Source organism: Mya arenaria, chromosome 1 (genome assembly GCF_026914265.1).
Source record: "Mya arenaria isolate MELC-2E11 chromosome 1, ASM2691426v1".
NCBI classification, from domain to species: domain Eukaryota; kingdom Metazoa; phylum Mollusca; class Bivalvia; order Myida; family Myidae; genus Mya; species Mya arenaria.
In genome coordinates this window covers 51,292,097-51,315,750 of record NC_069122.1, presented here as the reverse complement: position 1 = coordinate 51,315,750, position 23,654 = coordinate 51,292,097, and the positions used below count along the sequence as shown (strand labels likewise).

The 23,654-nt window shown below is 34.0% G+C and overlaps 2 protein-coding genes across 7 annotated transcripts in view; one reads left to right on the top strand and one right to left on the bottom strand.

The window, feature by feature from the left end:
- Positions 1-1,390: 1,390 nt before the first annotated feature.
- The window catches only part of LOC128231358 (uncharacterized), a 134,457-nt gene continuing 112,193 nt past the window's right edge, over positions 1,391-23,654 (bottom strand). The window contains exons 1-4 of one of the 2 annotated variants that reach the window (XM_052944056.1): positions 7,790-7,945; positions 3,664-3,738; positions 2,296-2,407; positions 1,391-1,953 (exon numbers count right to left, since the gene is read on the bottom strand). In XM_052944056.1, coding sequence (XP_052800016.1) covers positions 1,871-1,953; positions 2,296-2,407; positions 3,664-3,738; positions 7,790-7,879 — 360 coding nt within the window. In that variant the 5' untranslated portion in view covers positions 7,880-7,945 and the 3' untranslated portion in view covers positions 1,391-1,870. Of the gene's footprint in view, positions 1,954-2,295; positions 2,408-3,663; positions 3,739-7,789; positions 7,946-23,654 lie in introns of those variants that run through there. The other variant, XM_052944067.1, reaches the window with a different exon arrangement.
- The window catches only part of LOC128231335 (uncharacterized protein DDB_G0286299-like), a 63,189-nt gene continuing 54,782 nt past the window's right edge, over positions 15,248-23,654 (top strand). For all 5 annotated transcript variants that reach the window (XM_052944034.1, XM_052944026.1, XM_052944017.1 and 2 more), the window contains exon 1: positions 15,248-15,317. The gene's annotated coding sequence lies outside the window, so the exon portion shown is untranslated. The remainder of the gene's footprint in view (positions 15,318-23,654) is intronic.

Here is a 23,654-nt window from a genome sequence, read left to right as displayed (position 1 = left end):
CGCCCTGGTAGGGGGACCAGGGGTGCTAAGCACTGTGTGGAAAACAATTTTTAGTAGCTTCAATTGCTTTATAAAAGCTCTCAGAGACTTCCAAGCTACGATATCCAAACCTAGTTTCCAAGTCATATTGACAGCTGAAGTTTACAGTAACAGGCAGGCTGACTATTGCTTTATAGTTGTGCTGTAACTAGGGCATCGAGTGCTCTTAAAACATAAATAGACAATGACTATCCTCAAAATTATACTTGATAATGTGAAATCTGAAACTCGGCATCTTCTGAAGTATTTTAGTAACACACAGGAGAAACAAAATGGTAGCTTTTATCTAAGATATCTAACAACATCATACTATGTAAAGAAATGCATGTTTAAACACCAAAACAATGCAATTCACTGAAAGTAGACCAGGCTTTGAAATTCAAATTGATGTTCATATTTTTTTTATCGCGACGTTCACTGTTCAACGTCAGCCAGAAGCATTTAATATCTTAATAAGTGTTCATCTGATACTGATGAATTGATATTCAAAACACTGGCTGGTAAGGAGAGCCAATGAAAACACTTCTTATAGACTAATCTGGTTGAGAAAGTTTATTTTGCTTCACTTGAAGTCTGTTTCAAGGATCATAGGGAAAGCTTTTATAGGGTACCCCTCACCCCCAAAGTTTCTCATCGGATTCGCACATATCATGGGACCTCAAGTAGGAAATCCAGCCTAGGCTGGAAAAATACCATGCCTGAAATCCTTTGTTTAAAAAAAAATATACCTAGGATTTACCAATTTTATAAAGTGCTGTCACAGGAATATGACAAATGTCCTCCCGCCCCCTCAAAAGGCCTTATTGGATAGATAAAAAACATTTTTATGAATATATATATATATACTAATCCATTATTCTAAAGTGAATGTCTGACCTTGTGACTTTGATTCTTCAAACAAACTTCAACACAGGTTATTTACTCATTACTGTACTTCATATTATCAACATCCACATGAGCTTTAAAACTTCTCTGAATCAATTGTCCTCAAATCTCTTGAGTATCGACAGGTAAAATGACCATGTAGCTGTTAAATGACCCCTCAAGCCTTTAAAAAAAACAGAAATCTGGTATAAAGCCAAAAATATTTTACCCCTGAAAGTGTGAGTTTTCAGGCCAACCAGCATACTAATGGAAACCATAGTGTTGTATTTTTTGTAACTTACGCTCGTCTGTAATTTCCAAATATCTTAGCCAGCCTTACATGCGAACATTTGGACCATGTTTCATTTGAATATCTTGAACGCTTTTTGAGTAATGACCAGTTGGTTTTTGCTTGTGGTTACGGAAGGTGACATCAAGACTACAACATATTTATTAAAAAGGCAAAAAAAATAAACCAAAAAGTAAGTTATCTATCAGACATGTATTTCTCTTTGACACGTTTATGTTTAATGACACAAAAATAATGTTTTGCAACAAACATGTAACACTATGACCATTTGTTTACAAACTTATGCAAATGCTGGAACTTGTATAACACAGGAAACAGCTAACGCATGTGATTAAGTTTGAATACAAAATGTACACATGGGTGGTTCAACATGAACAAAAAAGACAGATAGTGATAAATATTTCAGCTTGAAAAACAGTCTTAATAATGTGCCCTTCATTTTAATGTACAAAAAGCACTCTTATCATTATGGCATTTATTTGTCAGTTAAATGGACTGAGCGGGCAAGTGAACCAAGAAAGTGTGTAAGGTATATAGCATTATGGCATTTATTTGTCAGTTAAATGGACTGAGCGGGCAAGTGAACCAAGAAAGTGTGTAAGGTATATTCCTTTCCATGAAGTCATGACTTTACACTCAAGTTTACATGTAGTTCTATCACTGTGATGGCTGGATCCCCTGTTGGTAATGCTGTGGTGCACGCACCATAAGTTCTACGGCACTGTTGTAGAGGTCTAAGCCTGAAAAATATAGCAAAGTACATTTGCACATAATTTTACTTTGTGTATGTCACAAATTAAAACATGATACTTCTGCTTCTCATGTTTTCAAGTTCCCAAACATTGACAAATCCCAGCTTATTTCAAGTGTTATGCTTTTAAGAATTTCAGATTACAATTGCATTTACCAGAATCTTTGTCATTTTCACGTTTTCAACACAAAAAGTAGTGTTGGATCCAGGGCTTGTTTAAATTTGAAGTAACAGTCTTATGCTTATTACTGTTTGCTACCATTTGCATTCAGCGTCTAAACAACATATTTTCTGAAGTTCTGTGACATCTTGGTCAATATAGAAAACTTACTGAAGCTCTGTGAGTTCTCATCTGAGAAGCTGATGTAGTTTTGACACTGAATGCTGTTCCTTCCATCCACCTGTCCATGGACCTCAGTCAGACCAGCCACATACTCGCTCAGCTGAAATAGTTCTATAAGATTGCCAGATTCCACTAGTCTTTAGTAGGGATGCAAACGAATGGGAAAATTGATATTCGAATATTCGGTTATTCTTTCGATCGAATATTCGAATATTCGATTAACAAAATTAAATATTTAAGAAATGTAGTTAACTACTATTATTATTCTCTACATTTATAGCCGGGGCTTTTGCCATAGCCGGTACACGCGACGGACCCTGATAAATCCAACAAAAAGCAAAATATTTTGAACAAATAAAAAGCCAAATTAATTTCAATTCCACAGCATTCATATTTGCAAAAAAAACATGATCGTAAATTCCCGGTTGAATGTCGTGATCACCAACGGAGGGTCTTTCCGTAGGACGAGAGGCTCGTTCTGGGATTGATCTCTACTTAATATATCTATGTAAATCCAAACCTAATCGGGGATTAGTTCAGTAATAAAACGAAAATAACCCTGAATTTTGACTCATTTATTGTACAACATTATCCTAAAACGCTATACTATACAGTTACATTTCATCGCACGAGCGACATATTGAAACATGGAAGATAGTCTAGAGCACATAACTAGCACATGTCATTCATATTATTACGGCGATTTGAGCTATATTGCACAGCTTAATTGGCAGCCATGACACCACTTTGGCTGCTGTTTCCGTATATCTTTTATTGGCATGGTCATTAAAATTTACCGAAAATAATTGTTTGATGTCACTTGTTTAATAGCCATTTTTCGTAAATTTACGGGTACTGTTTATATAGTCGCCGACGATATGTCCCTTATTAACATGTGACACGTGTATAGTGTCATAGCGTTCACGCCCCTGGCATAAGGGATCAGTCGTTAAAAGACAAGTGAATAAATACAACAACACAGTCGTAGGCAAAAGGTTTATTTGTTATCAAACAAAAAACATCGAATATTCGAATACCGATTTTGACATTCGAATATCAAACGTTCGATCGAATATTCGAATATTCGTTTGCATCCCTAGTCTTTAGCCATGTTGTGGTTTACCCTTACACTCTGAGAAGAAGCAGGATAAGAATGTACATGGTAGAACTTTTACTTTGAAAATGATATTTTATTGTGTACAAAGCTTGTTAATTTCCAAGAGTTCCCAATTTGAGTCGAAATGACACAGTTTTTACAATCAGCTAGGCTCCACACCATGGTGAAAAACACCATGAAATTAGTAACTCAATCCAAGAGTGTGTTTTTCACTGAGGTTAGTTAAATATGAAACTTACAGGCTCTTGCATTTGAATTCTGACATCTTTTCCATCACTTGTTGTGAGGGTGAATGAAGTGCCATTGGTGTCAACCTAAAATAGAAAATTATATTTATAATCATCATGAAACAAACATGTTTCAAAAAGCCAAGGAAAGAATGTGTGTGGTTATAGATCAGTTAAATGACCAAAATAACCAAGAAACAAAATTGATCTGAATTTTATTCAATTGTATTTTTTTCTTTCTCTCGGATAAAAACAGATCTGCAATTATGATACATTCCTTCCTATACACAGAACTGCCAGCCGTGTTGATTTATTAACTTAAGCTTACTGAATGGAAATTAATTGCCTTAGCCTCATTTCCCATGATTCCACTCGTAAATGTAACTAAAAACATCCTAGATGGTGGAATACCGGCTATAAATATTGCCGAAAAAAAACCCCTGATAATACAATTCAGTATTTTTTATTCAATTCTAAAGGGGAATCAATTACCTTTTTTTGGGAAAATATGACTATTTTTGGGGAAAATTGGACGATTTTCGGCGAGGGGAAACAGCTGTTATTCGGCGGTAAATTTCACGAAAAAAAATCACTGACATTTTGTTTATGCATTTTTTTACAACCATCAGTAGTTATTAAATTAATATTTTGATAAATTCTTGACTAAATGAATACAAATCTTTATATTTGTATATTCACACCTCAACTTCCATTCCTTAAATGAACTGCCTTTTGGTAATTGCGTTTATCAATCGATGAACGCAACATCTTCGGATATGTTCAGATCGCAATTCATGGCATAACAATATACATGAACATTTTTGATCTTGTTATTGTTTGTATTGTGTCAGCAGGTGCCATAAAATATAAATAAACATTTTAAAAAGTGTAAAAGTATGATATGTTAAATGTATCATTGCCATAAGTGTTTCAATTTTACATTTAAAAGTGATTTCAAGTGGTTGATCTGTTATCGTGACGTCATATAATAAAATGTTTACGGTTACAGTCGGGTCGTTCCATTTACAGAATGGGTGAGAAATTTAACCTAGTGGTGCAACGATTCACTCTGATGCATCGAAAAAAAAAAATGGTTTTAAACTCGCCGATTCGATTCGATACAGAAACCCCAAAATTTTATTTGATCCGCATATTAAACATGCATGCTACAAAATGACCCGGTGTATCCGCATTCTCAACATGTCCACTTTTGTTACACTGCGTGCAATTGGTTAATAGTAAATCTGGCATCCAATCAATAATAGTTTCACTCTTACTAGCCTTGTAACATGGTGTCTCCCTCATTGAAAGATGCTCCTAAAAAACTAAAATCTCGAGTGAGGGCACACTTTCAGGCCCCGCGACTGATTGATACAAAAAGCAACATGTAAAATTTGTTTCGATGACATAAGTTATCCAAAGTACAGCTGTATAAAATTTAAGTCTGTCAAATCGTAAAATTCGACATGTACTGAAAAGCACCACACATTTATAACAGAAACTATCAATTGATAAAATTTAAATGAATTACAAAACCATGTCATGTTTAGTGATACATTTAAATATTATCAACATTTTCTGTAAGTACAGTACACTCCACGCGGAACTACCACTTTCTGTTTTCCTCGGCGGATTTCGGTCATCGCAGACACGACTTCCAATTGATCATAATCCTCTTTCCTCGTTTTTACTCGTTCACCCACCGAGGCTGATCAGTGGACCGTATAATTACAATCGCCGCGTTACTCGGAGGTAAAAACACCGCGAAACTCGGAGGAAAACCGATAAGAATCTGCCACTGTATCTAATTTTGTTTAATTTATTTGATAATTTTTGCTACACCCGTAATTGTTTATAAAAATAACTTATTTCGCGTACCTAAATTTCGGACACCCAAAGAACATCAATCGTAACTTTCACACTTACCAAGTTTCACAGACGAAAATTATTGATTTTCATCTTTTATCCTGGCTAGATTACCTAACCGTATAGTACACCACTGTGACAAGTTAATTAGTAAATACCCATCTTAAACGATGTATTGCATGTAGAAAGAGAAAGTGTGAAATATTTATTGGAGGATTAAATAAATAACAATGGCAATCAAGGGATTAAGAAAACAAAGACATGACATTTTTGTAAAACAAACTTTAAAACTTATAACACACTTATAGACTGTAAGAAGCAATTATGTATGTACAGTTATACTTACAGTTATACTTATTGAATCATCAATAAAAGTCAACACATTCAATCATATAGGTAACTAATTAATGTGATGAATTAAAGATGGAAATGCAATACTCCAGTTACATTCGAAAACACCACTCAGACACATTAATCCTGCATAACAATATACATGCTCTCCATGAGATCCTCGTGGGTAAAACTGTGAGTTATGTGACGTCACACAGAGTGACTGTTTGATCTGAAGCTGATAGAATGTGTTATTCATTTCAATGCATGTATAAAATGGTGTTTAATGGGATTTTAATGAACTTGGTAAAGGATTTACACTTATATGCGTAATAAATAAGTTCAGAACCATTGATAACTACGGATAAATTAATAAGTCAGGTAAAATGCAAATTAGACCGAAAAATATTCACACTTACAACTTTCTCAACACCTTCATTACTCCAATCTAATTTAAGTTCTCAACACCTTAATATAGTAAGAGAAAGATAACAATAACAAACACAAACGCACGCCATGGTATATCTTTTAATTACATAATGTGAAAAACAACAGTTGTTAGACGATGCTGATGAAAATTGATATGGAAATTTTCGATAATTGTTTTTAAAAAGAAACTTACTGTACTTTGAAAAATTAATTATCTAATTATTTAATACTGTTTTAACAGAAGCAATGTACTGTAGTAGCTATGCACAACAAGCGGAGTTCCGCGATTAGGTCAATAAATCGATACGAACACCGGCGCTACCGGCAATAAAACCCTCCATAGAAAATGATTAACTCGGTGCAACTCGGCGAAATTTAGCGAGGAAAAAGGTTGCATACTCGGCGGAAATCCGCGATAAATTAAAAACACCTCAGAGTCACCGAGGAAAGTGGTAGTTCCGCGTGGAGTGTACTGTATATACTGTTTTTTTTTTGTTATTTACCTTTGTAAACAGAATTTTGTTTATTAAAAAAAATTCTTGATGAAACACTATCCTAGTTTTTCATAATTGCAATGATTTAACAACCTTTAAATAAACAACTTAATATTTAATAGCAACAATAAGTAAAACATGAATCAAATAAAAAATAATCAAATCAACATGTTTGATATCAGATTCGAATGGACCTTTTAGTGAATTGTTGCAGCTCTATTAATCCAATTTATATTTGACAAGGAAAACTCATGCTCAATTTTTTCTTCGGTCAGGCTCTATTAATATTTATTTTTACGAGTACAGTAGCCAAAGCCTTTGATAGTAACTGGGATAGAGGGTCTTAGTCTAATAATCAAGCCATTGAGATCCACCAATAAAGAAAGCAACGCATCTCATCAAACCTATCAACATCAGGGCTGTTTATTATTGCAGTAATTATAATGATAAAAGTCCCATGGAGGGGCAGCCCTCTCAATATTGATAACACATTAAAAGCAGTCATTGTTTTGATTAACATATATATATATATATATATATTTTAATGTTTTTCTTTATTTGTTAACATTTTGACTTATTTACTATCTAAACATTAGATAAATTTTCAAAATTAAGTGATGTTTAACCTCAACACAGTTATTCCTTTATATTATTAGTTGTTAGGCTAACCCAACTCCAGCAGTGACGTAAGCGATCCAAGATGGTGGATAATGGTAAACAAGTATGACGTTATGAAATGTGAGAGGTGTTAAACATATATAACAATTAACTAAACAGTTTTATCACCTTTCCAACTATTATTTTATTTCACTGTTAAGAGCCTTGAGCCCACAGAAAAAAAGTTTATTGTTACTAAAAGCATATTGATTTTTCTTTAGTATTAGTGAAATTTAAAGAAGCTTGCACATATCCTGGCATAAATTCCTTTATCGTTTCTTAATACACCAATAGTCGGATCTCCATGATATATCCAAACAAAAAATAAACGTCGCGAAAATATGTAAAAATGACAATATTACGTCTTTCGCCATGCCCATCAAGCAGACGTTCTTTCCTTGGTAGCTAGGCAACATCGCTGCATTAACGCGTGTAGTCTGATGCTCATCCATTTTTAATTTACTACAAATATTACAAAAAAAAGTAGAATAAATCTATTTCAGCAAATTTGGCGGGATCAAGCGCTTACTGAGAGAGATTTTGGTAAATGTTAAAACGGCCAATTAAAAACGGTCATATTTGGCTCATTCGGAGCTCATGGCCGAGGAGTTCCGAATGATATTTGGCTATTGCGGTTAGAGACCACTAAACATCATTCCTTTATATTATACTGCAGTATGATGATTTGACCAAATTGCACGAGACATCACTGATTTAGAATTTCTAGTGTTTCACGACCCTCAATATCATATGTGGGAAAAAGTTACTTTTCTTATAAGAAATTCGTAACCCTTATGCATTCCATAAATTACGGACATAATCATGCATTCCCAATAACGCGGTGCACTTGAAATACTTAAACATAAATATCTGACTAGCTAGAATTTACCCGAATTATATGTGTTTCTCCTGCCACATGTCATATGGATAGTATGCCAGAGTATTTTTAACAATATATAGACGGATTTGGTGATATGGACTCTGAAATGTAACTCATTAGAAGTATTTTTTTAAACTTGTAAGGTTAGTTACATTGACGCCATTCTAGTTTGAACGACGATAGATCAAATGAATGTGCATTGATATGAAACTATATTTATCTATATCCGTAACATAACGTTGGTAAAATATTTGTGGAAAAAAATCTAATGGCTTAATGCTATGACTTGTTTTTAAGAGCGGACTGGAAATTATGAAAATATTGATCGTTTAAAAACTATATTCTAGGCACAAAATGATCGCAACACATATACGAGTAGTATATGAAAGTATCTCACACAATATATACATTTCATAAGAAGTTTCTGAAAGGTTCGTTACTATTTAATTACGAACCTTACACACTATACGTATAACCTCAAATTCTAAGAAATTCCACCACAGTTTACTTGTCAAATTAATTATACTTGGAGCAAGTATAAATCACCTAAGTAGTTCAATAATTTTGAACTATGAAGTGAAAATACTTTTTTGAAATATATGGTTTAACCCAAGTAACAATAGGATGTAAATATTTCGTATACAGCCAGTGAGCCATTTGCAATAAATCTAACACATATACCATGATAACTGATTTTGTCATTTATGTGAATAAAACGATATTGAAAAAATATGCATGTAATGTGTGTTTATTGGTATTTTAAGCATTTCAAACAAAAACGAACCTTACATTACTTTGGAAATCCTTAAGTATGCTTCCAATGACATAAAACACGTTACCATCTTTATTTCTAAGCGAATGAGTCTTTTTGTCACACAATGGTATAACCATGTCATGTGTTCAAAGCGAGAATAAAACAAAACAAGCAAGTCACTTTCGATTTGGTGTTACTTTCGGTATGGGCCAGATGGGGGAATTTTCTACACCTATACTTTCTGAAACGATTTACCTTTTGCCATGCTTTGCCATTTGTTCGTTGGGGCTTTCCGGTGATGTAGTTTGTTTTATATTCTATCCATTGATTTCATAATAAAATAGTAGTTTTTTTAATATGTATACTTCTTTAAGAAATCAAATGTTAAATAACGATGCTTCAACCTTTATACATGATGAAATCGACAATCTCTGAATCACTTAAAACTTGGTAAAATAATTTGTCTTAACTGTTACTGCGTTAGAGCCTGTATTGTCTGTACGTTTCCAAAAACATTCAAGAACTACTTTTATTTTACATTCTTCAATTTAAACATACATGTTATAAGGACATATTTATTATATTCTTTGTTTTGCATTCCTTCGACCCGGGTATATTTCATATTAGTTGGTCGGTAGTTTTGACTACTGCATCCCTCTAGTTCTCATTGTATTATCTTAATTTTGTTATTATATTTTTTTTTGTAGATGGAATTAGATATTATAGTTTACATATTATAATATTTCAACGTTGAAAAATTGTCGACATTTCGATGTTAAAACGACGTTGAAATACGGTCGATACCTAAATATTGAGGATGGTTGAAAAATGGTTGTCATATTGATGTTGTCATGACATTCGAATATAGATCGATATTCTGTTCTGATTATATTAATATTTCCACATTCAATTTTTTATAGAGAGCTATTCATGCTTGACGAGTAGACTTCTTTTTTTAGGCTGAATGGCCATCTACCGCAATATACATTTGCAAAAGAAATAAAAAATGAGCAGCTTTCATAAAGAATAGAGCCTTTTCCCTTCATGCATTAAAAACACAACCTTAATACATTATAAATGTTTTAAAAACCCTTATTTTGTGCTTATTTTGATAGCCAGCCTGGTTGTTGTAGCCATAGAGGAATTTTCAAGGACAAGAACCAGTGCTGGTAAAACTGTGGTCTCGTGTGGTTTTCCATACCGGCTCTCGGCAAGGATTTTCAAGAAAGGAATATCATCTCCAAGTAAGAAGAAATTCTAAGCATGTCTGGTGTGAATGCTTTCAAAATGCATCTGGGTACTCAATAAGATGAGATTTACCTTTGAGTTGTTAAAAACATTTATTAAGGTTGTGTTTTTAATGCATGAAGGGAAAAGGCTCATTATATAAATGTCCTACTATACATGATTTTGGCAAGTACAGTCTTAAACTTCCATTATAAAATGTAACGTGCATGTGTTCTATTGCTAACCACAAAAACATGGGTTTATTCCCTTAAAAGAGTACTTTCTTATGTCCTTTCTTAATAGATGCTAGTACTGTGTTTCCCAAGAAATGGAATTGGGAGAGACTGACCTTAAATTTTAACTGTCTTCACAAATTACATTTTAAACATAATCAAATGCCACAAGTAAATATATGGTTGAAACATCATGGTATGGTCAAATTCATAATAATCATAAGGCGTAAAAAATATATTGCCTTGAGAAATATATTTTATCATTTGGTTGATTTATATTTACACGAGTTTATTTCGCAACACAATTGGCAATTATTTATTACAGACTCATAATGTACATAAAACTTCTTTTAATTATTTGTAGCTCAGGATTTATGTTGGTTTAGGCCATTTTACATAACAAACAACACCAAGCCCTTTGGTTATAATAAACACCATATGTCAGAGCAAAAAACCTATACGTTACAAGATTAGACAGAAATAAACAAGTAATATAATATAAAAAGTAATGATATTCGGCTTCCAAACAGCAGTATCACAACATGTAGCACAAACATTTGATTGGAAACGCAATTAAGATACCACTTATTACATTTAAGGTAAGAATCTACGACTGCTTGTTTAAAATTATAAACCAGAAACTCCATGCTACTTAAAATATCTTTATTCATTGAACTTTTTTCGCGCAGTGTATCTTCCTCAAAGCGGGCCAAACGTATCAAGTTTTGCTCTACTTCACTCTCTTGGCCTGAGTTTTTTACACAATTGAAACGAATTTTGAAGGAGTTGAACCAAATTGACACCAATTTGTTTTCAATCTGATATCATTTAAGTTGAAATACCTATTTAAAGCAAGTTTAAAGTTTTAAAGGCCCATTAGTTGCAATATGGCTGTATTAAGTACTTTTACAGAAAACAATGGAATTTAAATTAGTTCCATTTTTGGTTTATTGGATGAATAATGTTAAATGTGAAACAAGGTGATTGAAATTGCATACCAAGCCAAAATGATGTAATTAATATAATAACAAATTGATATCGAAGTTGAATCTAATGTGCAGTTTCAGATGATAATAATGGATTATCATAAAAAGGTCCAATAGATACAATGGCTCCTTACATTGCGTTAAGTGCCGTAAAACTAAAGCTTCAAAGTGAATTATATAACTTGTTCCAAAAACAGTTTATGTCTTAAATTATGCTAATTTATTTAGAATCGAGATTCCAGACTGCTTGAAAGCTGATATATATATCTGCCTACAATTTAGACGCAACTTTTGTATAAATGCATTCAAATGTCAAACATATTAGTGAGCGTGCATACTTGTTTGTTTTCCTTTTTATGTTGCCACATGTTTAAAGTTTTAACAATTGTTTTAAATTATTTTAAATGCGATCAAAAACTGAAAAACAATCGCATACCTGCCGTTTAAGATCGAACAAAACTTTAAAAAAAGTTCAAAATATTCAAGTATTGTACTGATATGTAAAATATATGCACATGAATATATATTTTTGTAACGAAAATAAACATTTAATTGCAATTTAATGATTTTAACAGGCGTCACTGCAATAACAGTTTTAAATTAATGAACTGTAGCTTATCGTCACTTGAATTATAAAGTGTGTTCAACTAGTTAAATTATTAATTATTTTAGAACGTGATGAAAAGTTAAAAGGTTAAAACTTTATAATGCCTTAAAAAGCAATAGTAAACAACAGGGCCTATATTGAACCGCAACTTACACACATGCCAATATATGAATTCTTGATCATTTAGAAAAAAACACAAAGAAAATATTTACCTACGGATAGCCGTGGAACCTATATCGATGTTTCTTGCACCTTACTTTCTTCAAAATTTGACAGAATCTAAAATGTTTTAAAATCATTAATGATTTTAATAAAAATTAAACACATTCTCACAATATTTTAGTTATACAAGGAAAAGTACAGGGACAAGCCCAGAAGTCGATAATTCAAAAAAAGATCCCTGTTTATAGGCGTAAGGCAATTGCCAAAAACGACAATGAACTATAGACACGAACATATTAAGATCACAAACACAAACACAAACGCCACAAACAAACCCTACCCTCATCAAAATGGATTAACCGTTGAGTGATGGGATTACCGCCTTGGAACGGTTAGTGAAACAGGAGGTTAATGGAACACGAGTCAACTCGGGGCTTAAGCTAGTTAGTATGGCCTTTTACTTGTACCATCATACATCAATTATTATAAAATGATAATGTATAAAACCAGAGTTGTGCGCATTGCTTATCATGTCCTCGGGGTCTAACAAAATGTAAACAAAATATGATTTGTACTATATCTAGTTATGGGCGGATTCTATTAAACTGTCCATTTCTGCTTTGATTTACTTTCAGTACCCGGTATATAAAAACCAAATATGTGCATGTACTTTCTATTCATTTCTATTCATATCAATAGCGACCAGCAGCCTATTATAATTGTATAGAACTGTTTATTTTTCCAGTTTGGTCAAAGTTAGCCGAAATGTTTATTGATTGGTCACTATTTATACAATTATTAGTAAAAACCGATCAAAACATTTAAATGTATAAGCTATCCGAAAAATTGTCATTCATATATTCCCGTTTAGCCGAGTGTCTGCCAAAAATCGCCAAAAGACTCTAGTAGGGGAGATGTTTAGCACTTGAAATGAAAACAAACTATTTTAAACGACACGATGGAGGCGGGATGCGATCTATTTAAATGGTAGTGTGTTTTATTCTATTAATATTTTCAGTGAAGAACGTTTTCAAGTGCAGTCTTTTATTTAATGTATAAAGTGAAGACCTAGCTGAAATTTGATATGTCATATCTAGTGATTGAGCTATGAGCTCTTTGGGCTTGTGCAACGAAATGTGACATTGCTTTATTATGTGATTTTATTCAGAATATTCAATACTCGTTTCACACAGAAAATGAAACCCACAAAAACAAATCTGTTTTCAATGAGAATTTGCAAATCGCCGCATCAATGACAATAAACTGAGTCAACGTTTTGCTGAGTCGTTTAAAGCTGGAGTACCCATGAAAAATATGTTAACCAAAATTCTGTTCATGGCTTTTCCATGTACTTTGATATTAGTTTTTAAATAATTATAGACTTCACCTTATGTGAAACATATAACGCAATGACGTTGAAGGTTGAGCAAAATGATTTATAACACTTTATTCCACAGTTTAATCTCTTTAATCCCGAAAATAAATCCCGGAGAATCCTAATATATGGGGTTATTAGGAATAGGTGCATAGTAAAACAACGCTTTCTCTTAATTGGCTCATTAAACAAAATAATTTGATACCTCATGTCTGTTTTTATTCATGTTTAGTGATATCTCAATGTTAATTCACATGATAGCAATGAGTCTCAGCTCAGGTATCCTTATGATCATGTAAACATACACTATATTGCACATTGGTCGTCCGACTGTTACTGAGTATTACTTTAATTATCCAATGAATCCGTTCTGATGTGTGTTTAGGACGTTGCTAACTCATTTCGGCCAAAATGTATTTAACAATCATTCTATTTTATGGTTTATTGTTTCTTCGTTCAAGCTACAATGCTTTTGGGGTCCAGGATAATTTAAGTATTTAGAAATAAATATGAAAATTTTCAAGCGATCTCTGACGTCACTCTTTTCCCATAAAGTTCTGATAGGAGGCGCTGTTTTAGCGTTTTAATTGTTAAAGCTCGCCGCCAGCCGAGCGGTCATTGTTTGTAGTTTAAATTTAAAATCGCCGCGCCCCCTTTGTAAAGTTGTTTTATAATTTTTGCCTAACTGTTTTGTTTCTAAACAAGCGTTCAAAGAGACGAGACACAAACACACATTCAATTTCGGTTATTCAAAAAATATTGGTTAAAGTAAGAAAGCAGACGGTCCTACTTTCTTACTTTAACTAATATTTTTTGAATAACCGAAATTGAATGTGTGTTTGTGTCTCCTCTCGTTGAACGCTTGTCTAGGTTTAAAGGGACTGTACTCCGTATGATAAAATAGCGAAAAAAAGAAGAAAATTGTCGAAAACTGACATTAACTTGGTATCGATGAGTACAATGCATTATAACTTACTAACTGAAGTAATACACAGTTAACAATTATTTTTTTCGCAGTTTTTTCGTATTTTGCCATTAAAAAAAGATTACTAGGTATGTCTACCCAGTAGAATTCATTGCTAATGCGTGATTGGCTAGTCGATGTTATCACGTGATAATACCAAGCTAGGTAAATAGCTTAAATATTCCAACTGTTTAAAGTAAGCCTTCGGAGCACAGTGGATACAACACTGGAGTCCAATTTTGGCAACACCGGTTCGAACCCGGCCTCCGACTCGACTTTTTTACATTTATGTATTTTTTTTTACAATTATGATATCAAAGAGTAAATCAATTTATTAAATAATTGTCCTGAGATTCGTTACAGAAAAAAAAACATTTTTGTTGTGCCAATCTGGTGTACAGTCCCTCTAAGGACATGGCCCTACAAATGTATACATCCTGTGTGTTTGTGGATTCATAAAACATTATCAACTAAAATAATCATCCAAAATAACAAAAAGGGATATCATCGGCTTAAGAATAAGAAAATGGATGGCATGTTCTGAAAATCAACTCAAATTTGCAATGATATCACTTGCATAACTTAAGACGTGCAAAGTTTCTATTGGCCATTAAAACTGGCAGCTTGCCAGGCCGGGCCACATAAAATTACTTCCTTTGACGGTCGCCATTTCTTCGGACGGATTCATAGATGGTAGACACGGTAAGTCTTTAAGCATTTTTTTAATCTTGGCAGATTTCTGGTTTTTGAATGTTACGTCAATGTGGTTATACCACTGTAAATAAATAAACTGGTAAATGCGCTTTGTGCCTACACCGAGCTAAGTTTGTTCTTTACTATGGATTATTGAATTATGTATTTACAAACAAGATCTTTGTGGGGGGTCTAGATTTATGTGTTGGTGAGCTCTTTTTTTCCTTACAGTCATAAGGAGGATATATATGAATCGTTTGAAAGTGTATGCCTAGTAGAATAAGATAGGTCATGTTCGGTTAACATGCGTTAATTTTAATTGAGTTCAATAGTATGTTATGAAAAAACCCTGATGACAGTGATTTTGAATGTCTAATTTTTCAGAAAACTATTCGCTAAACCTATATTTTAAGGCTGCAACCACAATTATACTAGGCAGTTGTAGATTTATTTGGCTTGATTTATATATCTATCATATGTTATTCTATTGATGCCGGTTTGATATAACCACCAGGTATTTTTCTGTATTGCACATGTGAGTAGTCAATGATTGATTAAAATGCACTCCGCCGTCATAAAATGAGTCAGTTGTCGTTCTAGCTCGTGCGTTACTCTATGTGTTTCATAGCAGAAGGGTTTCCGCCCATCGTCTTAATATTGAAATACTTTATAATTAGCAGTAGTGTTAAACAATAATTAGTTTTGCCTCCTAGACATGTATGTTTAGGAAGATATTTTCATCCTCAAAGAGACATTATATTGTGAAAAATATGGGAACCCAAAGTAAACACCCTAGTACTCTGTTATATTAAATTTAATTCATAAGTTACTCGAAAGCCACAAGAGAGATCACCTAAGTTTACATTGTGTATACAGGCGACGCTATGGGAAAGATATTGGTTTCAAGCAGACGATTAATTCAGCATAAATGGTTAAATACAGTGCAGACAAAATGTATAAACACAACTCAATTCTACTTCGTCTTTAAATCTGTTTAACGATATTTCATATTTCAAACGCCAATAAATAAACAACACAAAAAAACTTAAATGCTTAAACGTTATTTCTTTAAATCACTTGCTCTTAATCAGCTGTTAATCATTTCTGGGTAATATTTCCATTTCACAAACTATGACTATTTCGAATTTTGCCGCGACTTTTAAGCACTGTTTCCACCTTGCATGTATGATTGTCATCAACGTTTATTTTCTGCAAAGCGCTTTCATAAAATATTGCCTGAATGTATTCACCTTGCCTCGATGTCTCAAAGTGGACAATGTCCCTCTGTGGTAACGTTTATGTACACGAAAAACATTACCTGAGTAGGTTTTATCACACGCTAAACGCAATTCTTCTAAGTGTCTTATGCGTACGTAGTTTCCGACTTAAGATTTCAACGGTCACACTTTAGGCGATGATTGATTTCCTTTGGGGTTTTGCGCAAGATATGGAGACAATTGCACCTTTACCTGGTTGATGGTCTTCATGTCGGCGGGTCTCACTCCAATAGTTCCATGATAATTATGGTTGTAACTATCTGTGATGTCTTGCAATACGGACCTATTGCTGTTTTGTTTTTGTTGGTAAAGAAGCGATAAAGTTTATGTTGAATGGTCATAATTGCAAGCTTTAACGTCGACACTTTTGTTTCATTCTCTGTCGGAAAGTTATGCATTCCTGCATTTCGCATGAGATTATAAACCAGTTTAGCTTTAAACTGTTGTCTTGTTAAACAGAATGGGAATACAAGTAGACTATGTCTTATCATACAAATTTACAAACACAAAGCACAGTCTTACCAGTTGGCGTTTCAACACAGTTTGTTCTTCAACATTCCAGAAGCAAGCACGTGTAGACAGACACCAAGCACACACTTTATGGTGATAGCGGTGGTGGTCATTTTGTGCTATTGTGCATCTAATAGTTTGTTAACTGCTACAGGTCTTTTTAGGCCAAATCTAAAAAAAATGAACATCTGTTATGTATAGATATGTACCGGGGTATATATAGTCATCTGTTAAACTACAGTGCTTTAGAACGTGTCCCAAAGCTATGATCACTAGTATAGAGATATATGGTCATTTGATAAACTACAGTGCTTTAGAACGTGTCCCAAAGCTATTATTACCAGTAATTACCAGTATAAAGATATATGGTCATTTGATAAACTACAGTGCTTTAGAACGTGTCCCCCCTCTATGACTACCAGTTTAAAGATATATGGTCATCTGATAAACTACAGTTCTTTAGAACGTGTCCCAAAGCTATTACTACCAGTATAAAGATATATGGTCATTTGATAAATTACAGTGCTTTAGAAAGTGTCCCAAAGCTTTGACTACCAGTATAAAGATATATGGTCATTTGATAAACTACAGTGCTTTAGAATGTGTCCCAAAGCTATTACTACCTGTATAAAGATATATGGTCATTTGATAAACTACAGTGCTTTAGAACGTGTCCCCGAGCTATGACTACCTGTATAAAGATATATGGTCATTTGATAAACTACAGTGCTTTAGAACGTGTCCCCCAGCTATGACTACCTGTTCAGATATATGGTCATTTGATAAACTATAGTGCTTTAGATTGTGTCCCCCTGCTATGACTACCAGTATGGAGATATATGGTCATATGATAAACTACAATGCTTCAGAACGTGCCCCAAAGCTATTACTACCAGTATAAAGATATATGGTCATTTCATAAACTACAGTGCTCTAGAACGTGTCCCCAAGCCGCGATCACCAGTATAAAGATATATCTCATTTAATAAACTACAGTGCTTTAGAACGTGAGCCCCAGCTATGACTTCAAGTATAAAGCCAATTGTCATTTGTTTAACTACACTGCTTTAGAACCTGTCGAGCATCTATGGTCTCAAGTAATTAGTCATTCTAAAATGCCGTCCAGGTTTTTTTTAATGATGGTTAGCCTAGTCCAGCTTAACCATCATTAAAAAAAGCCTTGACAGCATTTTAGAACGACTACTCAAGTAATAAAATAATTATATGGTCATTTATTAATCTATACTGCTTTTGAAATGTTTTTAAAGCAAAAAAAATCAGTGTTTTAACCTGTCAGTGTATCATGGGTACATACATCAGTAAAATGGATCACAGTGACCCCTTTGATGAATCTGAAGACAAAAATATTTTAGGTTTTTTTAGGTTAAATGTCACAAAATTTTGTAAAGGTCAAAATTCAGCTCATTCCCACCAAATCACTGTGAAATGGATGTACTTTGCTGAAAAATTTATTTGCAAGCATCAATAGTTAAATAATGCATAAAATTATGGAAATATTTAATACCGTCTTCCCAAAATTCTTCGTACTAGAGTCAGGCACAAATTATCTTGCATTTCCAGCTCCTGGATTTTCCTTAAAGCCTCTTCCAAGGTTTTACAAACCAGCATTTTTGTTCGCTGTGGTGTATTCATGTGTTTTACACAGATATCAATGACGTAATTGTGTAAGCACGCACCTGCCTAAATCCGTACTGTCGTTTATTAAAATTCATACTGTAATAAAGTATTTAATTTTTACGAACAAATCTCTGGAACATTTTGGCAAAAAGAATTTGTTTTAACTGAGACTGCGTAAAAGCCTGTACTGTATTGTCTGTACGTTTCAAATACATTAAAGAAATACTTTTATTTTACATACATCACTTTCAACACAATAAGGACCAGCTAGTAGATCCGGGACCATTTTTCCAAAGAATGATAAATCAATAAAATAAAAAACGCAATATTCAGCAGTTTTCTAAAGATGATAGTTTTATTTAGCAGTTAAACTTAATGACAGAACTCTTGGGGAATCTTAAATATGTTTGTAATAATTAAAACACTTCACTGGCAATCAGTTTAAACTTAGATCAACAAATACAAGCTAAAACACTACATTTGATTAGTGACCTTATTAAAACATTTGCGAACTACTTCTACTGATGTACCGGCATACATCCATGGTTGTTTTCGAGAAAAATGGCTGAGGAGCTCCGAATGCTGGTATCAATGTAAACATAATGGGCGTCGTCTGCTAGTGCTAGAAGAAAATTTAACGAACATTTTGGTAAAATAATTGACTGAAACTGTTGAAGAAAGCAGCCCAAAATAGCCCCACAGACAATCTAAGAATCGGGGGTTGGGGAGGGGGGGGGGGGAGTCATGCCCCCGAAATCCCCTACAATATTTTATCATTCTAAGGTTTATTTGAGCCTTGACAACTATGTAAGACTGTACTGTATGGCCTTATAGACAGAGCACTCGTCCGCCTATGAAGTCCTCATTTAAAAGAACAAACAAACAAAAAACAAACATTCGTTCTACAGACTGCATATCACTGAAGTTTCATGGGACCAAAAAATATGAGTTTTAAAAATAATGTGTTTAATTTGTAAGCGTTTACACGCTTATAATCGGAAGTACGATCATAATACGTATGTAAACTTGGTTGGAAATATGCAAATTAGCAAAACCCGGGTTATGTGTGAATAGAGAAGTAAGTGTATATAAAAACCAGTGGACCCCTTCAGGGTCAAGCATGCTTTTCTCTGAAGGGATCTGCTGGTGTTTGTTTGGCTCGTATGTTACAAAAGTCTCTCTATATAATTGACATATTACATACAGGTCCGTATGTATTTTTTTTTTGTGTGAGAGTGTTTTCATCTTTTCCCTTATGTATTCGGGGTTCTGTTTGAACTTTTGTTTCAGATAAACACTTTGTGAAATCGCAACATAGCTCGTGTGAAAGGGTTTCGCATTCCGGTGTAGCCTCGCATTATGTAAAGCTTTTCTAGAACTTTTTGTTTTACTGAATACCTGTGGACATCTGGACAATTAAAGTTTCCAATAAGTAAGATATTTTCCGTTTAGAATCTAGGGAAGTCGTAAGAAGAACACAAGCCATATAGAAAGGAGGGGTCATCAACGGAAAGTAGACCGTATAAATAAGTTTCCGTATGAAGTCCGGTTGCACGTGTTTAAACCTTTGAAATACACTTGTCAAGAATATTTTCCCACACACTTTATTCCTACCAAACTAATAAGGGCCATGTAAGATAACCCTCACAGTCGTTGAAATCGCATTCTTTTCTTATCAGTTATCCACTTTGAGTGTCATTTGAGCATATCTTTGAAATACCTATCAATCAAAACGTCCACCAAAATTAGCAGCCTTACAAACGTAACAGTCATGTAGTGTGTGTCAAAAGTTTAATGTTTTGGGCGTACAATAAACAAAAGAATTTAGAACAATACTATCATTGTGTGAATGCTTTGCAATAAGGTACAATATGACAATAGCCAGATTAACTTGAAGCATTTTAGAATGATTTCATTCCATTTGACTGGTATCAATGCGTCGCTTGATTGAAGAACGATTCTCTTAGCAGGAGGGAAATACATTCCTTTGCTGTGTGCGATAAAATCAAATGTTATTATGCATATTAATAAAGAATATCTGTAATCTACCGTGTGCACAACTTTGCAGGTGACAAGCAGTTTTGAAGAGCTCATTGTAGCAATAAATGGGATGATGAGAAAAATAAAAAATAAAAAAGTATTAGAGAAAATGCAGAATATATTAAAAGGAATATGGAGGAAATAAAACGTATTGCACTGCCAGTAAATGAAGTTCTTAAATCCATAGATTTTATAAAATCATTTCCTATGAAAAGGAGAGGTTGTTGCAATTGAAAGACACAATGAAGCCAACCAAAAATAGTATAGAAAAGGTCAGTGAATGATTTCGATGGTGTCATTTGTCATACACCTTTCCTGCACAAAACTCCCAAAAAAAGTAACTAAATATAAGAAACACATAGAACAACTTAACTATGAAGGTATTCAGTTTTCAGTAAAGATAAAAATATCCCAAAAATAGAAAGATGTAATGATATTAGATCCATGCAGTTAATTGTACCAATAAAAGTAGCCCGATTTATTCATTATATATTTTAAAGACTATAGATTCCAAAACTGGGACTGGTGATCTTTTATTAATAGAGCACAATAAAGTATCCCATTATGTATGAATAACATGCGACTCAGCAGATTCAACCTCCGCATCCAGGAGTTCCATCTATGGACCAAAAAAATATCAGTTCGGAAACCAATGCCCTTCTAGCAAACGTCTCCCTTAGTAACAGCTTATCTAGCTCCTATCAACTACGGACCTCCTTGGAAACCATTTACTTACTAAGCGACCCATTACTTCTTTTACATACCAAAGCCTTCCTTAACTACCTTAAGCTTCCTTACCAACCTATGGCTTCATTAACAATCAGTGACTTCCAGACAATTATTCCCTGATGTAAGCTTGAGACTAAATTTTAAGTAACGTTTGATAGCACACTTCACAGTTGTTTTAACGTTTAATCTCACATCTTAATCAAAGTGCTGAAAGCACTGATGGACTAAGGCTTCAATTAGGGGAATGTTGACAACTATTATACCAATTAATTTACGTGGCTGACGTATGATAACCAAAGTACACATAATTCTTTATTTTCAAACAGTGTGCATTATAATTTATAATGTTATTGCATTAGTTTTACCTATCTGAAAACACATACATCCATTAAAGCACTTAAGAGTGCTGAATGCAGCCATCGCGCCCTTTCCTAAATTTGCCACGAATTGGACGTGGAAAATGGGTAGCAGTTGGTTGAGTATTGGAACGGGTGGCACTTGGTGTAAAACGATGAAAAACTGAAGAAAATTGGACTTTGATCTAATTGTTCACCAACGTTTTCCACCAAATGCCACGTGGCAATATTTTTCACCAAATGCCACCCAAACGTGGCAGTTGGTGGAGTTTTGAAACGTTTTCCACCAAATGCCACGTGGCAATATTTTTCCCCAAATGCCACCCCAACATGGCAGTTGGTGGAGTATTGGAACATTTTCCACCAAATGCCACATGGCAGTTGGTGGATTTTTTTCACCAAATGCCACCCAAACGTGGCAGTTGGCGGAGTATTGGAACGTTTTCCACCAAATGCCATGTTTCAGTTGGTGGCAAATTTTTCACCAAATGCCACCTCAACGTACCAAATTTTCCATCAAATGCCACGTTCAGTTTCTTTGATCTTTTTTTCACACAATGCCACCCCAACGTGGCACTTGGTGTAAATTACGTGGCACTTGGTGGAAATAAAATCACTGGATTATGAAGTATGCATACAACAACCTAAGAACAAAAAAACAATCATTATTTGCAGTCATTTAGTTTCATGTGTACACACAATTACAAAGGATCACAGTTGATTGTGACCACCACCATCATCATAATCACCACTTCCACCACCACAATCATCATAATCACCACCACCACCACCACCACAATCATCATAATCACCATCACCACAATCATCATAAACCACAATCATCATAATCACCACCACCACCATTATCATAATCATCATCAATAGAACCACCAACATCATCATCATTATCAATAGAACCACCAACATCATAATCATCATCAATAGGACCAGCAACATGGTGAAGAGTAGTGGGACTATAGTTATAGTAGAAGTGGGAGAAATCCCCAAAAGTGGTATAACCAGTTAGTTTTAAATAGTAGCATAATTATGTAATAATGCTAAAACAGCAGCATGAACAGCAACTGAATGCTATTCTTATTCCATGATGATAATTAATGGTGAATTCGGCTGAGTTCCATCTTACAGAACTCTTGAGATTTTCTAAGACTTTTCACCAAATGCCACCCAAAAACATAACTAAGTTCAGTTTTTCACCAACTGCCATATGAAAAATTAACTAAGTCCAACTTTTTCACCAAGTGCCACATGAAAAAAACAACAGAGTTCAATTTTAGACCAAATGCCACCTCCAGATGGGTTGAAATTTCATGGCAGTTGGTGAAATTCTTGATATTCCACCAAACGCCACCCATTTTCCATCAAATGCCACCCAAATCCATGGCATTTGGTGGAAGTTGGTGGCAAATTTAGGGAAGGGTGCCTTTATTTAACTGACATTCAAGTTTTTTTAAATAAAAAATGTAATGAAACATAGATCCTCAAAAGTTGACAGTAACAATGAAGTTTCATAACTAAATTAATTGGAAAAGAACATTTTTAAGCTTACGTATTCAAATATATAGAAAAAAACTGGGCATTGGGCCAGGGCAAGATTCAACCAAATCTTCATAATAACGAGCTCGGTAAAGGGCCTCTTAATGATATTATAACGGGATGGCAACGAGTACCCGAGTACTCGATCGATCGTCTGAGTACTCGAGTACTAAATCACTACTCGAGTTCTCGGAAATATTTTAAAAAAATCTATAAAAATCACCAAATACACGATTTACAGA